The 19401-nt window shown below is 38.8% G+C and overlaps 2 protein-coding genes across 6 annotated transcripts in view; both read left to right on the top strand.

The window, feature by feature from the left end:
* Positions 1 to 12577, top strand: part of LOC140309986 (single-stranded DNA-binding protein 2) — a 56013-nt gene extending 43436 nt beyond the window's left edge. For both annotated transcript variants that reach the window (XM_072388079.1, XM_072388080.1), the window contains 13 exons: positions 4775 to 4864; positions 6491 to 6550; positions 6663 to 6729; positions 7737 to 7807; positions 7896 to 7963; positions 8347 to 8395; positions 8475 to 8510; positions 8609 to 8663; positions 8750 to 8820; positions 8952 to 9030; positions 9147 to 9175; positions 9257 to 9355; positions 10452 to 12577. In XM_072388079.1, the coding sequence (XP_072244180.1) occupies positions 4775 to 4864; positions 6491 to 6550; positions 6663 to 6729; positions 7737 to 7807; positions 7896 to 7963; positions 8347 to 8395; positions 8475 to 8510; positions 8609 to 8663; positions 8750 to 8820; positions 8952 to 9030; positions 9147 to 9175; positions 9257 to 9355; positions 10452 to 10481 (804 nt within the window). In that variant the 3' untranslated portion in view covers positions 10482 to 12577. The remainder of the gene's footprint in view (positions 1 to 4774; positions 4865 to 6490; positions 6551 to 6662; positions 6730 to 7736; positions 7808 to 7895; positions 7964 to 8346; positions 8396 to 8474; positions 8511 to 8608; positions 8664 to 8749; positions 8821 to 8951; positions 9031 to 9146; positions 9176 to 9256; positions 9356 to 10451) is intronic.
* Positions 12578 to 13848: 1271 nt separating this feature from the next.
* On the top strand, positions 13849 to 18212 carry LOC140309984 (uncharacterized). 4 transcript variants are annotated; one of them, XM_072388077.1, is made up of 6 exons: positions 13849 to 14020; positions 14276 to 14418; positions 14523 to 14587; positions 14680 to 14805; positions 14908 to 15006; positions 17943 to 18212. In XM_072388077.1, exons 1-6 carry the CDS (start codon positions 13916 to 13918, stop codon positions 17996 to 17998), a joined length of 594 nt encoding a protein of 197 aa, XP_072244178.1. In that variant the 5' UTR covers positions 13849 to 13915; the 3' UTR covers positions 17999 to 18212. The 4 variants fall into 4 exon arrangements, with proteins under 4 accessions (XP_072244178.1, XP_072244177.1, XP_072244176.1 ...); XM_072388076.1 differs by lacking the exon at positions 17943 to 18212 and adding an exon at positions 15096 to 15284 and having other exon boundaries at positions 13850 to 14020; XM_072388075.1 differs by lacking the exons at positions 14276 to 14418; positions 14523 to 14587; positions 14680 to 14805; positions 14908 to 15006 and adding exons at positions 17079 to 17224; positions 17346 to 17410; positions 17515 to 17649; positions 17755 to 17853 and having other exon boundaries at positions 13852 to 14020; positions 17943 to 18204.
* Positions 18213 to 19401: the final 1189 nt, after the last annotated feature.

The following is a 19401-nucleotide window of genomic DNA, read 5'->3' as shown; positions in this document are numbered from 1 at the left end:
GGTGGGTCAAGCACCAGGTAGTTCCTACAGCACCTCCTCTCTTTGTTTTCTTCATAGGGCATGGAAATAGAGTAGCATGGGTTAAAGGGCTATTTCTTTTTTTAAAGATTTTTTTTTACATAAAATCTATCCAAAACTCCATTTCCATCGCAGGTTTTAACGCAGATAATGGGAAAAATGCCAAGGGGATTAATAATTTTGCAAGTCACTATGCATTATGTGCTGTTCTCTAACGGCATTGAACAGTTTAAACTTGAATTCATTTGCGGTTCTCTTATAAAGCTCTGGTCTAGAGTTAAGACACAGCAACCAGTTTGATTGTCACTGCATTTGTCCAAATTGAAAATTTGTTTTTGTTGCTTGCGTTTGAAATGATCTGTGCACGCTAGAGATAGAAGTACACAAATTCCCTCAACAAGAAACATCTTATTTAACTCTTTGGATACTTTATAGTGCACATTTAGGGTGTGCATTACTCTTAGTATGTTATACATGTCTGGTGTAATGTAGTGGTCTGCAGGATGGTGGTATTTTGAATAATTTATTAAACAAATCATTTGGCCTTGAGACCCAGGTATTCATCTGAGCTCATGTAAGTGCTGCTCAACTGCCTTGAATTTCATCGCAAACACCTTAAGGTTAGAAAGCTAGAATGTAGGGATCATGGAGAAGAACATTATTTAAGGTGCATCACAAAACAATTTGGTAAGTTTTCAAATTAAAAGTATTCACGCTTGTGGGATTTAAAGAACTGTGTGTCTGAATCGTTAAAATTCAATGAAGTCTTTCTGGATCTCTCCCTGGATGTTAAATCGTAACCTAAAATGCATGTTTTTGGATGGTGGGAGGAAGCCAGAGTACCTGGAGAGAACCCACGCGTAAACGGGGAGAACGTGCAAACCAGGAACCCTCTTGCTATAAGGCTAAATCATGATTTCTAAAATACTAAAAAAAAATACATCTTAGACATTCTAAAGGGGCTCAGGTGGGAAGCAACGTTTGTCTCACTCCTTAACATGACTTGCTTGATTAAAATGAATTCGTGCATTTTACTGAAGCTCAGTTAAACATGTACCTCTAGATCAACTCTGCTGAAAGATACATTCACACAATCATGTAGACTTTCATACTAGTATGAGTACAACCACCAGCTGGGTACTCCACAAGACCTCTTACTTTATCCTTGTCTGAAAAGGGCAAACACTAATGTGTGAGAGCTGTAAACAATAGGCTCATTAACAATGTGTAACAATCTTTGGGACATTTGAATCAACGTACGTTAAGTGCTTGAATACGTTGAGCTTGGTTAGGAGTCCGTATTGAAACAGAACTGGCAAATAAGGATTTAACAAGTCCAATTCAGAGTAATTCCCTGTAATGTTTGAATGACCAACAGCGTTAAACATTCACTTCCTAAACTGCAATGTTATAGCTAACCTCAGTTCCAAAAAAAATCAAGTGCTGAAAGTAAGGCATTTGTACTATTTCAAGAAATATATTTGCTCATCTTCAATTTTATGGCAGGAACATGTCTCAAAAAAGAATTCCAAGTTTTGATTAATCTGAGCACAGAACCGTTATCCCGTTTGCTTCACTCCATTTTAAATGAGCTTCGACTCAGAGATGACCCCAAGTTCGCTCAATATTTTGATGATATTATATGCTGCATGATAGATAATAGTAGAATATTCAAAGTCCTCACAATTTAACATTGAGGAAAATTATTCTGAAATCCCTCCACAATTTGTAGATTTCTGAACCTCTGCCCATCTTTACTTTTGAGAGACTCTGCCTCTCTAAGGTGGTCTCTTTATCCCCAGGTTTCTTTTCCAGCCTTTTGTCGCTCTTGTTCAAACTTTTTTTTTTTTATTGCTGCCATCAAATTCAGGATGAGCTTATATTTTTCATGAAATAGTTAAATTCAAGTTTTCTATCTTTAATAAAGTATTAGTTTATGTGATTTGCAGATCATTGAATTCTATTGGGTTTTTTTTATGTTTAACATAGTGTCCCAACTTTTTGTAACTGGTTATGTATTTGCACAGTATTGATGCATAGTTTTTTAAGTAGAACTAGAGGTGTAGATGTTGAAAGGTTCTCATGTTTGATTAAACTCCAGTTATTTGAGTAATGCTATGTTGTTAGAGGGCTATGAACATTTCTTCTTCTAAATACTGTACGTATACAGTGATGTCGTGCTCCTAACGTGCACTGATTGCTTTTCAAGCCTACAAAATTGAGGCTGTTTTGTAATGCAGCTTGACAGATTGTGCATCTTTTCAGTGTCGAGACTTTTTTAGGTTAGTCACAATAGTTATTCAATTTGTTATTCGATACTTATTCTATCATTTATTATTACAAACTTAGATAATATCAAATTATAGTACTTTTTTTACTTAACTTGAAGAATACAGTGATCAGTCTGTGCTGACGGCCAAACCATGTGTTTTTGAATCACTGTTGCTGCTTTTCTAATTTGAACAGGTGCTGATTTAAAGGAATGATTTGACTTTTTTTTTTTTTAATGTGCTAAATTGGTACTTTTTTCTTAATTTTTAATTTGGAAAAAGTTTGATGATGAATCTTCCGATCTCGCTCTGCCCAAAGGTACCAAATCCCGGTTCATCCTGATATCATCTTGATGCCTTGAGAGTCTCTTTTGTTCACCCATTATTTTTACTCTAAATTTATATTTTGACAGAGATTGAACAGATGTAATCTGACATGAATTAGTGAGCTTTAGATGTGCTAGCAAGTTACAGCCAAGCTTTTTTGCTTTTCTTTTCTCTCTGTCTTTCACACGCCAGACTAAGAAGGGCGACCTCTGGCTTTGGCTTCATATTTACCAGATTCATCTCATCTAAGTCAGTAAGAAACCAAATCAGGCTTCACTGTACAAATTTTACACAAGCGTCACTACAGAAATCATGTGACTCAGCAGTGCCTTAAGAACTATTCTAAAAATCCTTCCTATTGTCAGTCATTATTTGAATGTGCTTTGACTCAGTCTGAGCTCCCATAGAAGTTATTGGAAGTTGTCCTTTCCTTTGATGGAATGAATAGCTGGTTTAGGGGCTGGGACGTATCCTGGCATGTTGTTTTTTATTTGTTTATTTATTTCTCGTTGCAGTGTGTAGAAAATGCTGCTTTGTCAGCAGGTCAGGTAGATTTTTTTTCTTTTTTTCCTCGCCTGGTTTTTCTGCTCTTGCACACACACTCACTGCCACACGCACGAACACACTCGTAATCTCCGCTTTGTCCTCTTTTCTCCTCTTTCCCTCCCTCTTTCTCTGTGTGTGAAGGCAAACTCAGCAGACTTCCAGGCTGCCAAGGAGAAAAGGCATTCTGGGTAATCCAGGGTGCGAGGAGGGAGTGAGGAAAGAAAAAAAAAAACACTCGATTTCGTGCATGATGTTGCACACTCTGTGGAAACACATAAACACACAAACAAACCAAATCCACTCTCTCATTGCTGAACCACGGAGACACAATATCCATCTGTACATTCATCTGCTGAGACAAACACCGACTATGTTTGCAGCAGCACATAAGTGAATCTAAGAGCTGCAGCGCATCCTGTTCCTTGTTGCCGAACATTAATGATGGGGAGATGTGAAGGAGACCGAGGGCGGTTCAGGGAATAGCGATGGTGGCGGGGTGGAGCAGCGGAGGATACAGCGGTGTCGTCAGCCTGCTTTTATCTCAGCTCTGATTAAACCTTGTCCCGGTCTGACCTAAAAAGTCAGCTGGCGAAAAACTTCAGAGAACGTGGGTGAATTTCGCCAGAGCTCTTTACACCCAGCCTTCAGACAGGGAGAGAAAGTGAGGAAAAAGATCAGAAAAACAGGACACGGAGTGGGCAGATTTTAAGACAAAATAGACACAAATGCAAAAGTCATAGTTTTATATGCTCACTCTCCACGGATTAACATATATATAGATGCACACTCTCCCACACTGCATGATGTCTGCTCTGTATTCCTTATGAGGATGAGGGAGAGGCCAGTGTTGGGTGGTAATGTAACGTGGGGTTCGTAGCACAATACCACAGGAAGCAGACAGAGGCCCCGCTGAAATGATCCAGCGCCACCCGTCTGGAACAAGCACAACAAAAAACACAATGTATAAAAATAAACCTGGACCAGCAAAGCTGGGCATCTGCAGAAACAGGAAATATCCCACTGAGGGAGAGAGAGCAGGAAAGTGAGGGGAAGACCCTTGGATTGCCCATTTTATTGATGTTTTCTTGTTGCTTTGTCTTTTGTTTTCTATCATTTGTGAGTTTAGTACTAGTTTTGTTGATTGTGCAGCATAGATGCAGTCAAGTATCACTATATTATAGAGATAATTGATTGCAAGTACTCTCCAGCACATAGAATAGAGTATTTGCTGTGTAAAAAAGTATAGTATGGTAATGCATGATCATCGCTACTGATGCATGAAGGCTTAAGGAACTATTCAGTCCTTTGCTGTTGATAATGTAATCCTTTACAATGCATCAAATTTGATATCTTGATCCAAAAGATTACTTGGCTGTGAAGTATTGGTGGTGGAAAAAAAAACAAGATATCACTGACCTGTAATAGTTGCAGTAAAATCAGAAGGCAGCATCAAATGGAAAGGCCCAAATAAAGTACCTCAAATGGAAAGTTTTACAGCACCAAACCAAAGGTGTGCTGCACCACTAATGAGCAGGAATGTGTTGAGATTGTCAAATTGCAAACGAGTCACAGATTTGTCACAGACTCTTTTTGTGTGTGTTCTCCTCCTTCAGAGTGCTGCAGCAGCTCCGAGCCCCGTCCTCGGGAACCTTCCCCCAGGAGAGGGCATGCCAGTGGGGCCTGTTCCTCCAGGATTCTTTCAGGTATGCAGTTTGACACACACTCACACACACACATCATTGAGATTGTATTAAATCATTCTAAATATTTCACATTTCTATTTTTCTTTTCATGTTCACGGGCATTTAATTGATGAAGCTGTTCCTCAGACAGGTCACCCACAAAAAGCCACATTATGTTTGGAGGTTTTTATTAGAACACAACTAACTGCTCACCAATAAATGAATAAACATCTTTATGTTTTATATTAATGCACCTTTTTGTAGTTCCTTTTGTCACTTTCACCCTGAAACACACAACATGAAGGGTTTTAGCATGACGCAGTTGACTACACGCAAAACCTTTCAGTCACTTCACGAGCGGCATCTTTTCCAAGTAACTCCCTTTTTATTCTTTAAGATTTGTAAGTTTGCAGATCTTAAACGTGCTCAAAAATGCTACATAGCACACTGACACACAACTGAAAGAAATGGGAGAAAACCCAAAAAGCATTTGACTACAGTCTGCCGTTTTGTGCGCGTGGGCGCACCAAAACATGGAGAGAAAAGAACCTGACATGAGAAATAAATCCAAGGCAGAAGAAAACACCCACATGCTGCATTGCCCCACATAATTTCTGAAGAACTCTTCCTGTTGTACATTGATTAACTGCCATTATCAGTCGAATTCAGACACTAGCGTCTGACACAAAGATCAATAGCCTTCCAAGACATTTCTTGGTGCCGTGTTCAAAAACTTAAACATGACTTGAACAGAAGATCAATTGCTTCCTCAACACACGGCTTTGTTTAGACTCAACAGGAAAAATGCAACCATTACCAGATTGTTGGTTTTTCATTCCAGTTTCCGTGTGTGGACCAGATCAGAGAGTATTTGCAAAGCCACGTTCTGTAATTAACTGCACATCACTGCCAAAAATAATCCAGATAACAAATAGTAATTTCTGCATTCTTTGACTCATTCCTTGCCAGTACTTTGTGTTCAGTTATTTACTTTGATAAGGTTTTAGGTCGTTATATTTCTTACGTGGACAAACATTCGAGGAGCTGTTTTCCTTTGGTAGCTCTGTGATGCAGCATGAGGATGGTCAAAGAAATAATCAAAGGAAGAGAACCATTGCTCTCTCGTGGACAGTTGCGGTATTGCTTCCTCTGCACTCCAGACTGGCTTTTCCCAGCGCGGTGAGACTATTTCGGCAGAAATAGCTACAGCATTGCTACTGTCTGTGTTAAGGACGAGTGAGAACCCACTCACAGCTGCAAAAGCACTCCGGGCACACGCTCTCAAATTCCACGCAGTTAACACACGCGCTGACATCATTATTAGATATACGTCATCCTTTGTTCCCTCTCTTTTTTTTCCATAAACTTTGTCCAATGAAAATGCGGTCAGCTTCCCACTCTACTGCTACTAGAGGAAAATGAGCCCAAAGCCTCACACCGAGTGGGTCGGGTTGGTTTCCTGTTTTTGAAGAGTGAAAAGCCTCCCCACACCCCCCCCACCACCAGTTTCTACAACTCTTAAGATGAAAAACAATCACATTTATCATCTGGCTTGAAAACCCAGCACTTTTTTTTCAGGCTTGTTTGTTGGTTTGTGCATTTTCTCAAACCTTAAAACATTAAAAGCTATACTTACCTGTTTTTCAGCCATTTATGTCACCTCGATACCCCGGAGGACCCAGACCGCCCCTCAGATTACCTAATCAGGTGAGGCTCACACTGACAGCTGCAGGTAGCAAACGCACCTGGATCGTATGAATACATTCTGTGTATGTGACAGTGATGATAATGTGAGTGTTGGACCTTATTCCCTTCGTAGGGACTTGGAGGAGTTCCTGGGAGCCAGCCAATGTTACCCAGTGGGATGGATCCCACAAGACAGCAAGGTACACACAGACGCAGCATGCAGGCATACAGCAACATAAAGTCGACGTGATTTTACCTTTTTTTCAGGTAATTGAGATCAGTGCCTGATTAAAAATTGTTACATTAAGACAACATTAAGTGCACAAGCCATGCTCCCTCCTGCGAATCATACAAATATTGTACCAAACCAAAAGCAAAAAACTGGTTCCTCAGTTAACCATGAAAATTTAAATGTCATGGCAATCCATCAGAAGATTGTTGAGAACTATAAGTTGCAAGGAAAAGGTTGCATGGCCCTTTCAAAGCCGAGCCGCACTGCGAGCTAAGCTTTGAAAGAAAAAGGAAAAGAAAGAAAACATGACAGGCATGAAAAGATAAACTCACATGAATCAGTTTTGTACGATAAGATCATAATGAATTATAAATTAGCAAAAACAACAACCAAAAACCAGTCAGTGATTTGAAGGGTAAAGGCTTGGAAGCATGTTGAGGCAGCAATTCAACTCAAATTACTTCTTAAAACTGAGGACTTTGTGCTTCATTTTCTTAAAAAGTGGGGTGACTGCTCCCAGTGGTGAAAACAAGAGAGCCGTCTTCTCTAACAATACTTGTTAAAGATTCATTTATGATAAGTGTAGTCTCCTCAATAGGTTTGTTGATTTATTATCTACTTTTCTTGTAGGTATTCCCAAATGTACAACAAGTCATTCCTAAGAACACATAAATTAGCTGGTTAAATGTCTCAGGGTTACTTTGGCATTCAACTTATAATAGCATGAAACTCTTTGTACTTAAAGTAGCTATAAACATTCACTGGTGCCATTTGGTCTCCGAAAGGGATGATATTAGATTAAACAGAGCTTGTGTGAGGATAGAGACCGCATGTAATAAAACAACCTCCAGCTTAGAAGAAAATTATTAGAGTGCACATCTGCAATAAGGTTCAGCTGAAGAGCAGAAATGTCTTCATACTGTCCTGGAACAAACAGACTGAGTGGTTGTCTGACCGCCTTTTCTTGTGTTTCAGGACATCCAAATATGGGAGGACCAATGCAGAGGATGACTCCACCCAGAGGCATGGTACCACTAGGGCCGCAGGTATGGGTCAAAATGATTATATGTACATAGACAGTGTTTTCAGTATCTCTCTTGTAGACAAAATTTACTGTAAATTTTGTGGTTTTAGAATTATGGAGGTGGGATGAGGCCACCACTGAATGCCCTGGTTGGTCCTGGGATGCCTGGTATGAGCATGTGAGTATTCAGTTTATATCTATATAAGTGAATAGTACAATGCTGCGTGAGCAAAAAAAAGAGAAAAATCTCCTTTTGTTTTAGACCATTTCTCTCACTTTGAATGACAACAACAAATGCCCCGTATCTTAAATCTCCCACCGCACTCAGCCTTTCACTTTTATGTGACTTTTTACTGTTCTCTGCTACAAAATTTACTGTGGAGCTTAGAGGTGGCTTTTCACTGTTTGGTCCTTTTTGTCGTTTTTTTCTTTCTCCGCTTCTTGTTCCCATCACCTTTCTTTGGCATCAGAAGAGCTTGTTGTTGCCAGCGTTGCCCAAATGAATCAGAACCAACAAAGCTTGCCAAAAACAGAAAACTTCTGTGTGTTTGTGTCTTCCAGGGGACCTGGTGGTGGCAGACCCTGGCCAAATCCTCCAAACTCGAACTCTGTAAGTTCTTGAACAAAGAGATCTTACCAAAAGTTTTTTCAAATGCTCTCATGTTTTTTTTACCTCTCTGTTTGTGTAGACCCCTTATTCCTCTGCTTCTCCGGGAAGTTATGTGGTATGCATTTTTAAGCTTAAAGGGTTTTACCCTCATTGAGTGTAATTTAATTATTTACTTCATGAATAAATGTTATAAAAACCAGACTCTCGTTTTAGGGACCTCCAGGAGGAGGGGGGCCACCTGGAACGCCCATAATGCCAAGTCCGGCAGGTAATCTCTGAGTACTGCATTTGTCTCTATGTGTGAGATGTTAAATATCTTCTGTTCTTTTACTATTTCCTTTTTTGTTCTGTCAGATTCAACCAACTCTGGCGACAACATGTACACAATGATTAACACAGTCCCTCCTGGTGGAAGCCGACCAAACGTAAGACATTTTCAAGTCATTATAGAGCCTAAAATTTAAAACAACTTCTGCGACTATGTTAGGATTTATTTGTATGTTATTGTATATATTCTTAAATGTGCATCACTGGCTCCTGTGTGCCTTCTTCTCAGTTTCCTATGGGTGCAGGAAGCGAGGGTCCATTAGGGGGAATGGCTGGAATGGAGCCCCATCACATGAATGGATCTTTAGGTACAAGGACAAGTAACTTGTGCTTCACTGGAATTACATTCATGGTTATAGTTGCCCCAAATATTCACATAGATCTTGAAAACCAAGCATTCATGTGGGTGTGTTCTCCCTCTTAGGGTCAGGTGATATGGACAGTCTCCCCAAGGTGAGAGAAGATGATTGTCTGAGATGAACCTTGTCTGAGATTTTTGTAGCTTAAAACTGTGTTTTACCTACCTTTGAACAGAATTCTCCTGGAAACCTAAGTATGAGTAACCAACCTGGAACACCCAGAGAGGATGGAGAGATGGGAGGAAACTTCCTTAACCCTTTTCAGAATGAAAGTGTAAGTCATCGACTCTCTGGGATATTTAGATGGATTCTGAGTTCTTCTTATTAACAGTAAGATTTTGAAAGATGGCAAAGATTTTAAAGATGAAGTTTGAAGTTGCATATGTCTAGAAACAGTCAGTTTGTTTGCATGACCTTAGAAAAAATAACAAAAAGGGATTGTGTAAGTCAGAGTTCAGCCACAATTTTAAAACTAATGTGACCATTAGTCTGATTTTTACTGAATCAGATTTCTCATAGTGCGACTGACACGCTCTAATAATCCAGTTGGGAGTCAGATTATTCCCATGTTCAACTGGAACCAAGCTTGCAGAGGGGCTCTGCACGTGCTCCACAGTTGATCCTGAACTTTGACCCAGAAACAGCAGAAGAAGCCGGTACACAGAAGAAGATGCAACTCATTTGTAAATAAAAATAAATCAAACAGAACGTATGAAACGTACAAAGCTGTTTACTTCTTCGCCCGACAAGGTTGCAATATATAACCTGCTAAGTTGTTTGATAGTTGTTTTGGTCCCTGGCGTAATAGAAGACGGCACGTGGCTACCTATCATTGCATAGTCAGGCCTAATTCTGTCAATAAATTGATTTCCCTCCCTGCTTGGAAAAAGGACAAGGACACCAAGTGGAGTTAAATGACTTTGTCAAACTTTAAGTGGAGCTCGACTCATCTGTGCATGTAAATGAACAGTGACCGCAGTTACCGAGCAACTTCACAGTGACGACAACAATCCAGTCATTTTGGACTGCAAACAAGATGTAAAACATTGATTTAGGGGGCCAGAGCCAGACTATGTCACCCTGTTTTTGTGTCTTCTTGCCAAGCTAAGCTGCTGCTGACTGTAGCAGCACAGTAACCATAGAAATGGTGTCTATTGTCTTGCCAAACCTTTCATAGGAAATCAAGAAACCTTTGGAGAAAATGTTGACTATCATGTAATACGTTTAATGTTTGATGTTATTTCTACAATTGAGTAATTCAAAATATAATAACTCCACAGTAGTTTAGAGTGATATGAGATTACCAGTGTTCACTAGTTGCTGATGCACACAGTCACTTTTACTCCTCTCTCCCTAACTTATCTCTGCAGTATTCTCCAAACATGACAATGAGCGTGTGAAGACTCTGAAAGCAGTTTGTGCAGTCACTCGGTAACCTGTCGTGGATCAGGGGAAAGCAGAGAGACATGATGTGATGTCATCCAGGCCAGTGGCCCGAGGCACCATCCTTCTACAACCCATCTGCACCCCAAACCCCTCCATGGTTTCTGCCCATGTCTCCTCTCTCCTGTTTCCTCTAAGTGGTGACTCTGCTACATACATCAGTTCTTCCCCTCCAACCATGTGACTGTACAAAGAAAACAAAATTGAAACACGCCGGAGGAGAAATCTTTGAATATTTGCATCCAGTGTGTTTGAGACGGCGTACACACATTGGGCAGAAGTTTCTGCCTTTCTCATCATATCACAGAATCCAATATCCAAAAATTAAATGCCAGAATACTAAAGTATCCAGACGATTTTTGAATAATTTATTACCCTGAGTGGTCAGCTTCTTTTTTTTTTTTTTTTTCTTTCTCCTGTCCATTACCACAGGAGAAGTGAAGAGACATCACAATCACTTTTCCATGATTTATTTTTATTTTTTTGGAGCTTCTGCAGATACTTGTGATGTCCTCTCAACATTTGTGGTTGTCTAAATCTTTAATACCGCCATCATTGTTTTTCTGATTTATACTATGGGTAAAGTTTTCTAATGTTTTATAAACTCATTTGTAAATGTGGAAAGGACCTTTCATTCTGTCCCACCCAAGGAGGAGAATTACATACAGAACAAAGTCAGCATCAATCTGGATTTACAAAAAAAAGCTTCAGCACAACCAGAATTGTGTCAGTGCATATTTATAAATTACATTCAGTGACAAAAGTACTTTTGTGTAAGGCTTAAAGTGAGACCATTGAACTTTGGCTAAACAGTTGACACTGTGCGACAGATTGGCAAGAAAAAAAAAACATTCATAAAGCATAAAGTCAGTAAAATGTTGCCATTTCTAACATAAAGCAACAAGTTGTTATAGGTGAACCTGTTAAAGCAAAACCACCGAGCATATTCATCGTTTATTTGGAAATAAATTCAACTTTCCATTTGAAGCCTTCGTCTTTCCAAAGTTCTGTCTCCCTTTAGGTCACGTCACATCAGTGTCTGTGATACTTGTAAATTATTTTGAGAAAGCAGTGAGGTTGAGGCAGGGTTGATACCCAGCACAACAGTTGTTGTGACTGAAAGTTTGGCCAGTCTTTTACAGTTAGTAGCAGTCTTTTTTCTGTGTTCACGTGCACAACCGAAGCCTTCTGTTTTGATGCAACCTGTGGATTGTGTACTTTTGGGGGACTTTGCACTCTGATCTGAGCAGGTTAACACAACAGTTTCAACTAATAGAAACCCATCGTTGCGTAATTAGTTTATTTTGTTGGCTGGGGTCTCCCTTATATCTTACCTCTTTAAATCTGGATCCAAAAGATTCTTCAGTTTACATCCTGGAGAAACAATAGCAACATGCATATCATACTCCATGTTCTCCTGTAGTAAAGTATTGAATTAAGAAATAGTGACATCATAAACAGATGATCGGTATGGATGGTAATCTACAAGCTTGTAAAGCCACTTTGGTCGCTCATACTTAATTGTCATCCGGCTAAACTGTGATTTTTAGTATGATATAAAAAGTTGGTTGGTACAGAAAGCTAAAATAAGCTTGTTTTTGATCAATGTTTTAAACTTTTTTTTTCAGTGCCCACAGCTAATTGTTATCTTGTACAAAGATTCAATATTCTTATGAACATTCTCCTTTCCCCTCCCTTACTGCAAAGTGTACAGCTCACAAATGTAGCTCCTCTGTCTTGTACGTGTATTTGATATTATTATTATTTGAATATAAATCTGGAGAGAATAGTTGCAAACCGAGCGATGGACTGATGATGCACCATCACGGCTGAACAGAGACGTTTTGTTTTTGTGTTTTCGATCGAAGCCATAAATGGGAGTACAAGAAGATGCATTTGTAAACTGGATCATGTTTCTGTTTTGTGGCAGTATGTGGGACTCCATTTGTGACGTGTTCATTCTCTCTTTTTTATTCTTGTATTATGTTTTTGTAAATACACAGAGAAGTTTCATGGGTTTTGAATATGCTGGTATAAAGCTTCTCTTCCCTTAGTCAATGTGTCTTCTTCGTCTTTCCACTGGTGAGGCTTTTGTATTTGAGCATGTAGTCCTCACAGTTACAAAGTTACTCCAAAACTGTGTCTTAAGGCTCAGTCTGCTCTCCATCTTCTCCGATGGTGTTTCGAATACGATAGTACTTAGAGCGAGGAGTGATTTAGTGTTAATCTTGCCAAGCACAAATTTTGCTGGTGTGCTCAGGGGCACTTGTGGTCCAAAGGTTGGAAAAACAAACTTATGAACCCTGATAAGTAAATGTTCATCTTCCCCTCGAGAGCTGGAAACTCTAGAAGCCCTGTATGACCACCCACTTTCCTTAACGACATATTTAAGATAAGACTGGTTTTAGCCTTAGAAGACAGTTAATGTGATAAGACGGAGGCAAACATGTCAATTTCATAGGAAGCCAAAGGGGACAGCTTAACACAGTGAAAGGGTGTCTATGAAGTTCCAGTTAGTACTCTAGCCACAGCGTTTTGGATTCATTTAAAGAATCTTTTGGAATTATTTGCACACCAAACTAAAATGGTATTGCAGTAGTCTAACGTGTATCAAATGCATTAAAGAGCTTTTAAGTGCCACTCTGGCACAGGATTCTCCTAATTTAGCTAATATGTTGCGGATTAAAAAAAAAGATTGTGTGTGATTAAAAGGATACGATCTGGTAATAATATAATCTAAAGCTCCTCACATTAAAGCCAAAAGATCAGTATGATCCACCACTTTTTAATCTTCTCTAGTTATTTACTCGGTCGCTGTTATCACATCCATTTACTGAACATGCTGGTTACCGTTGCAAGCGTTTACTTAAAGAGGTACATATTTTGTTTAATAAGCTGTTTCTCAAAGCACAATAAGCAGAGAGTCACACTGAGTGGTGCATAAAAGTTTTATGGTGCTGGGTGCTGGAAGCTATCCCAGCTGTTAGTGGGTGAAAGTACACCATGTACAGGTTGCCAGTCCACACAACACAAACAACCATGTGACCGCAAATAAACATTTCCATTTATTATTGATCAGTCCTGTAGCTCAACCGTGGTGTTAACGGTAACCATATGATAATATTTATCCCCTCATTCTGCACGACATACTAATAAAGAAATAAAAAGCAAATATAGGTTTAAGTGCAATTATGGTGTCCACATTTGTCTCTGCAGTAATGCTTTTGAGTCATCATAGCACGATCCCACCATTGCACAACGCCCCCACCTCAAACCTCCCTCACCTTTTATGTCACATGTTCTGTGAATGTATTTATTGCAGGATACTGAAAGAGTAAAGTTATTCTGTTCTTGCTGCTGCATCCTCTTGACCATCATTTCCCTTCTAAACATGTCTGTTCAGCTTTGTTTAGCTTTGCTGGCTCTCTCCTCACTGACGGCTGCATCTGATCCCGGCTGTGATGAGCTGACTAAACCGCTGGAGGATCGAAGCAAGGTATGTTTTCCTCAGAATTAACATCAAGTAAAAAGCTCAGTCAAGAGATTCTTGTTTCAGACGGCTCCATATGTTGTTTTACTTGTGTTGGACCTTCACTTATAACCAATGGAGCCCTTGTAGGCTACTGCACAACAATTTTCATAAGAGGTTAAATCAAAAACGTAATGAGTAAAATACACATTTTTGTTAGAGATTTGGCACACACACACACAGAATGTACTTAAAAGTATTTTCTGTTTTACTTCTCTTTAGATATATGGAAAATGGATATTTCACAGTGCAACATCAGAAAGTGAGGAACAGATGAAAGTGCTCAAAACTGCCAACAGCTCCTTGATTGAAATCACACCTTTACCAGGAAGCGATGAGTTCAACCTGCACTTTGCAGACAGATTGTAAGTTGTGATCTTCTGCGAGGAAGTGTTAAAACCTTTTAAAGAAACAAGTACATGAAGTATCTGGTTTTCATGAGCTTGTTATGTTTACTTCTCTGTGCAAGGGATGGAAATTGTCTTTACGGAGAAGGTAATTCCACCACGTCAGGAAACTTTACTAAAATGACATGTAAGTATAGCACTTATTAGTATACGCGCTTTAACAAGCAAATTCTAGTTGTCGTCCAAGTACATAACACAATATTAATGGTATGTCTTTAGTTTACATTAAGAACACAGCCTCTTATGAGACATCTGGGAAGTATCTGGAGACGTGCCCTGACTGTGTTCTCTGGATGGAAGCATCAGTGAGGAAACCAAAAATAATCAAATCCCTCTACCTCTTCAGTAAGTGTAAAGCTATTTACTTCCAGGCAAAAACACAAAAAGTGTCAGATTTTCTCGACTCATTTTTTGAAAATGTTTACTTTGTTTCACCATAAAATCCAGCAAAGACAGGGAAACTTGATGCTTCTCAACTGGCAGTCTTCAAGAAGCAGGCCGAGTGTTTCAACATTACATTAGATTTCTACTTTCCAGATACTATAAGTGAGATCCTCTTTTTTCTCTCTCTGTACATATCAGTGTAAACGACAGCATTCAGCATTTAATCAGGCTTGACTTCCTTCCTGTTCCAGACCTGTGTCCTGAAGAGAAGGAGGCTGCTGAAGATGTGAACACTGAGGAACAGTAGAGAAAACACACGTCGTCACCTCCATTCTGTCCTAAAACCTGAAGTTACTATAATTTTTGTTAATCAAATCAGTATTCAGTTGTGCATCCTCATATATGAGAAAACAAATAGCAACATATTAATTTTTTTGTGTGTGAAACAATGGAGCTGTGCTGAATCTGTTGTAAATGATTAACCTGGTCTGGTTTCACATTTTTTGTCAGATTTTATGAATAAAAATGGAAAAAAAGGGCGAGATTGTTCTGTTGACAACACAAAGCCACCTTGGATTCCAACATCATATCTGCTTTCTCATCACACTTTCTATTTACTGAGCTTTAAAATTGTGTAAATAACTTTAGGAATATTCAAACATCGATGCTATTGACACCCATAGTGTACTCTCGTTGCACGGTATTAACCCCTCAAATGTGTGAGTGGGGTGCTCAGAACATGTGAAGTGCCTTTAAATGTTAAGCGCTCACTTTTTCCTTTGAATTACGAAATTCTGTCCCACAGGACATGAAGAAGTGGCTTTTTATTGATCACACTTTACTCATAACTTATATCAAAACGTAACATACTGAACTGGAACAGAGCATTTACATGTATGACAAAGTTACAATAAATGCTGTCTATGACATTTTTATGACATTCATTTTCTTAGGTCTCATCATCTTTTAAAGCAGCTGCAGGTTCAATACAAAGCTTAATCATGAATATTTTATCCTGTGCAGACAACAGTTTTTGGCAAAAATTTGTTATTGAATATTTAAGTTAATCTTTAAGTTTATATATATATATATATATATAATCAAGCATGGTTCATGGTGATATGTCAAGAAGCAGAACCTGCTGGTCCTTTTTACGCATTCAAGTGCTGATAAATGTCCTCGTGTCCTCATTGCTTGGCGCCACATTACGGATGGAGAGCGGCTGTTTCACTTGGCAACATGAAACTTCAGCTCGAATACAGCCTTATCCCCCAAGTAACTGTGCATTTCATTTATTATTAAATGTTCTGTTCTGTTCTCATACTCTGAGGCAGATTTTAAAAAACTGCTTTTACAACACATAAAAAATGTTACTGTATGCTACATATTCATTCCCACACTGCACAAAGTACGTTCATAATAGAATGAATTGCAAATGTCGGTTGAAGTGCCAGAATTACTTGGTGTCCGCATTTGTGTCTGTAGTGATGTATTTGGGTCATTATTACACAATTGCACCATTATACAACGCCCCTCTCCTTCTGTTATATAATGGGCTCTCTGCTGTCCTGCAAGAGCAAAGTTATCCTGTTCTTGCTGCTGCATCCTCTTGACCATCATTTCCCTTCTAAACATGTCTGTTCAGCTTTGTTTAGCTTTGCTGGCTCTCTCCTCACTGACGGCTGCATCTGATCCCGGCTGTGATGAGCTGATTAAACCTCTGGAGGATCGAAGCAAGGTATGTTTTCCTCAGAATTGACATCAAGTAAAAAGTTGAATCAAGAGTTTCTTGCTTTAAAAGGCTCCACGTTACTTCACGTCTAACTTTATGTACATCCAGGAGAACATTTGTAGGCTATTGTTTAGCTATTTTTATTTTGGTGTGTTCGGATTGCCGCACAAAACATTTTCATACGGGTTTTAAAGCGCCATAAACCAGAGGAAAAAACAAAGGGTACATTTTATTAAGATAAGAATTTGGTTATATAGAGTATAAATAGTGGAGTTTTCACTAAACAGAATGCAAAAGACTGACTGTGATAGGACTCTAATCAAAACAGAAATTAATTTACATTTCACAGTGTAATCAATCGTAAAATTGAAGCCTGAGTAAATTGAGATAATAATGTGATCACTTTTTGAATGTACCATTCTTTAAATGGATCTGCTAACCAACAGATTACCAGAGAATTTACCTAAAAAGTGGGTTTCAATTTTTTCTTTTCGGTGTCTAGGTTTACGGAAAATGGATATTCCAGGTTTTAGCATCAGACAGTGAAGAGATGCTGAAAGCAGTTAAAATTTCCAACAGCTCCTGGATGGCAATCCAGTCTCCTGTACCTGGAAGTAGTGACTATAACATACGCTTTGCAGACAGAATGTAAGTTGTGATCTTCTCAGAGAGAGTGTTAAAACCTTGAATAAGAATTATTTAACAGAATAAAACAGTGCACAAAGTATCTGGTTTTCATGAACTTTTTATGTTTACCTTTCTTTGCAAGTGATGGAAAATGTGAACATGGAACTGCTAATTCCACCACTTCAGGAAACTCTATGAAAGTAACATGTAAGTTAAGCATAGTGTGTATTAGTATATTAGCTAATACAAGCAAAGTCTAGTAATACTTAAAGAAATAACAACTTCTTAATCGTATGTTCTGTCTCATTTAGTTTATTTTAACTCAACTACTTATGGGCATGTTGGGAAATTTCTGGAGACGTGCCCTGACTGTATTCTCTGGATGGACGATGAGGTGACAGAGGGGAACGGGGAACCAAAAAAATGCAAATCCCTCTACCTCTTCAGTAAGTGTAAAGCTATTTACATCCAGGCAAAAAATGCTAAAAGTGTCACATTGTCTTGACTCCTTTTTTGAAATAATGTTTACTTTGTTTCACCATAAAATCCAGCAAAGACAGGGAAACTTGATGCTTCTCAAATGGAAGTCTTCAAGAAGCAGGCCGAGTGTCTCAACATTACATTAGATTTCTACTTTCCAGATACTACAGGTGAGATCCTCTTTTTTCTCTCTCTGTACATATCAATGTAAACGACAGCATTCAGCATTTAATCAGGCTTGACTTCCTTCCTGTTCCAGACCTGTGTCCTGAAGAGAAGGAGGCTGCTGAAGATGTGAAGACTGAGGAACAGTAGAGAAAACACACGGCGTCACCAACATTCTGTCCTAAAACCTGAAGTTACTATAATTGTTGTGTTCAGATATGCATTCATAGATATAAGACAACAACTAACACTTGTAATGAGCTGTGATGAATCTGTTTGTCAACTATTAACCACAATGTCCTGGTCTGGTTTCACATTTTCTGTCAGACTTCATAAATAAATATGGGAAAAAAAAGACTCTTTAAATTCATTTTTTGCATATTAAGCTGATTAAGACTGATTTCTGTTGAACTGTTGACAGCACAAAGCCACCTTGGATTCCAACATTATATCTGCTTTCTTACCGGGTTTTCTAAATACTGAGCTTTAAAACAGGGAAAATATTTTTGGGAACATTCAAACACCAATGCTATTGACATCCTTATTGTACAGTATGTTCCCGAGGTGCAAAGGTCCAAAGACAAAAATATCAGTTTTGTCTGAATTTAGAAGAAGAAGAAGACAATTCTGAGTCATCCAAGTCATTAAATCTTTAAGACGTGTTTTTAGTGTAACCAGCTTATTGGTTTTATCTGGCTTTATGGATAACTAAAGCAGAGTATCATCAACATAGCAATGAAAATGTATGGCATGCTGTCTAATAATATTACCTGAAGCTAGGCATGTACAAAGTGAAAAGTTCTGGTAAATTTCATAGAACATGTGTGAAATTCATCAGATAAATCTGACTCAAACCAGTCTAATGCAGTTCCTTCAATCCCAAAAACATGTTCACGCCTCTGTGATAGAATGTTGTTATAGAGCTCATCAAATGCAGCTCTAACATCCAACAGGACAAGCACAGGCTGCCATCAGAAGCTAAGAGACAATCATTGGGAACTTTCACCAGTGCTGCTTCAGTGCCACGATCATATCGGAAACTCTTCAAATAGATTTTTTCTGTCCTAGTGATCACTGAGTTGATAAAGAAATGTAGATGCGGACGGGACATTCGATATGGGTCTATGATATCCTTTTTTCTTTTTGATAAAAGTTTGATTACAGCGACCTTAAAAGTCTGTGGTTTGTAGCTTGTCAACTGTCAGATTGATTAAATCCAACATGGAAGTGTTGATTGAGGGAAACAGTCTTGTTCGGATAGGGTCTGAAATTCAAGTTTCTGGTTGTTGTCAGCTCAGAGAACTTGACAAGTCAGAAACAGACAATCAGGTTCTACAGAGTCTTCTAAAGCTGCTGTTCTTGATGATACTTCAGTGGCAAAGGTATGAGTCACTATGGCTTAACAGAGTTAGGATTATTAGTCAGCCTGGCTACAGTGCTGAAAAGAGTCCTTGGGTTCTTCTTATTCTCTTTTATGACTGATGAATGATAGGCAGTTCTAGCTTTGCGAAAGGCTTTCTTATATGTTATTAAAAATCTCCTTCTAGACTAAA

This window comes from Leuresthes tenuis, unplaced genomic scaffold, assembly GCF_036924035.1.
Source record: "Leuresthes tenuis unplaced genomic scaffold, fLeuTen1.0.hap1 SCAF_6, whole genome shotgun sequence".
NCBI lineage: Eukaryota > Metazoa > Chordata > Actinopteri > Atheriniformes > Atherinopsidae > Leuresthes > Leuresthes tenuis.
Note: the sequence above shows the minus strand (reverse complement) of the source record. Positions and strands in the feature narration are given on the sequence as shown.

Coding starts and splice junctions, on each gene's coding strand:
- LOC140309984 (XM_072388075.1), top strand. CDS start 13,916: ATGTCTGTTCAGCTTTGTTTAGCTTTGCTGGCTCTCTCCTCACTGACG. Junction 14,021..17,078: donor CGCTGGAGGATCGAAGCAAG/GTATGTTTTCCT, acceptor TTCGGTGTCTAG/GTTTACGGAAAATGGATATT. Junction 17,411..17,514: donor AAACTCTATGAAAGTAACAT/GTAAGTTAAGCA, acceptor TGTCTCATTTAG/TTTATTTTAACTCAACTACT.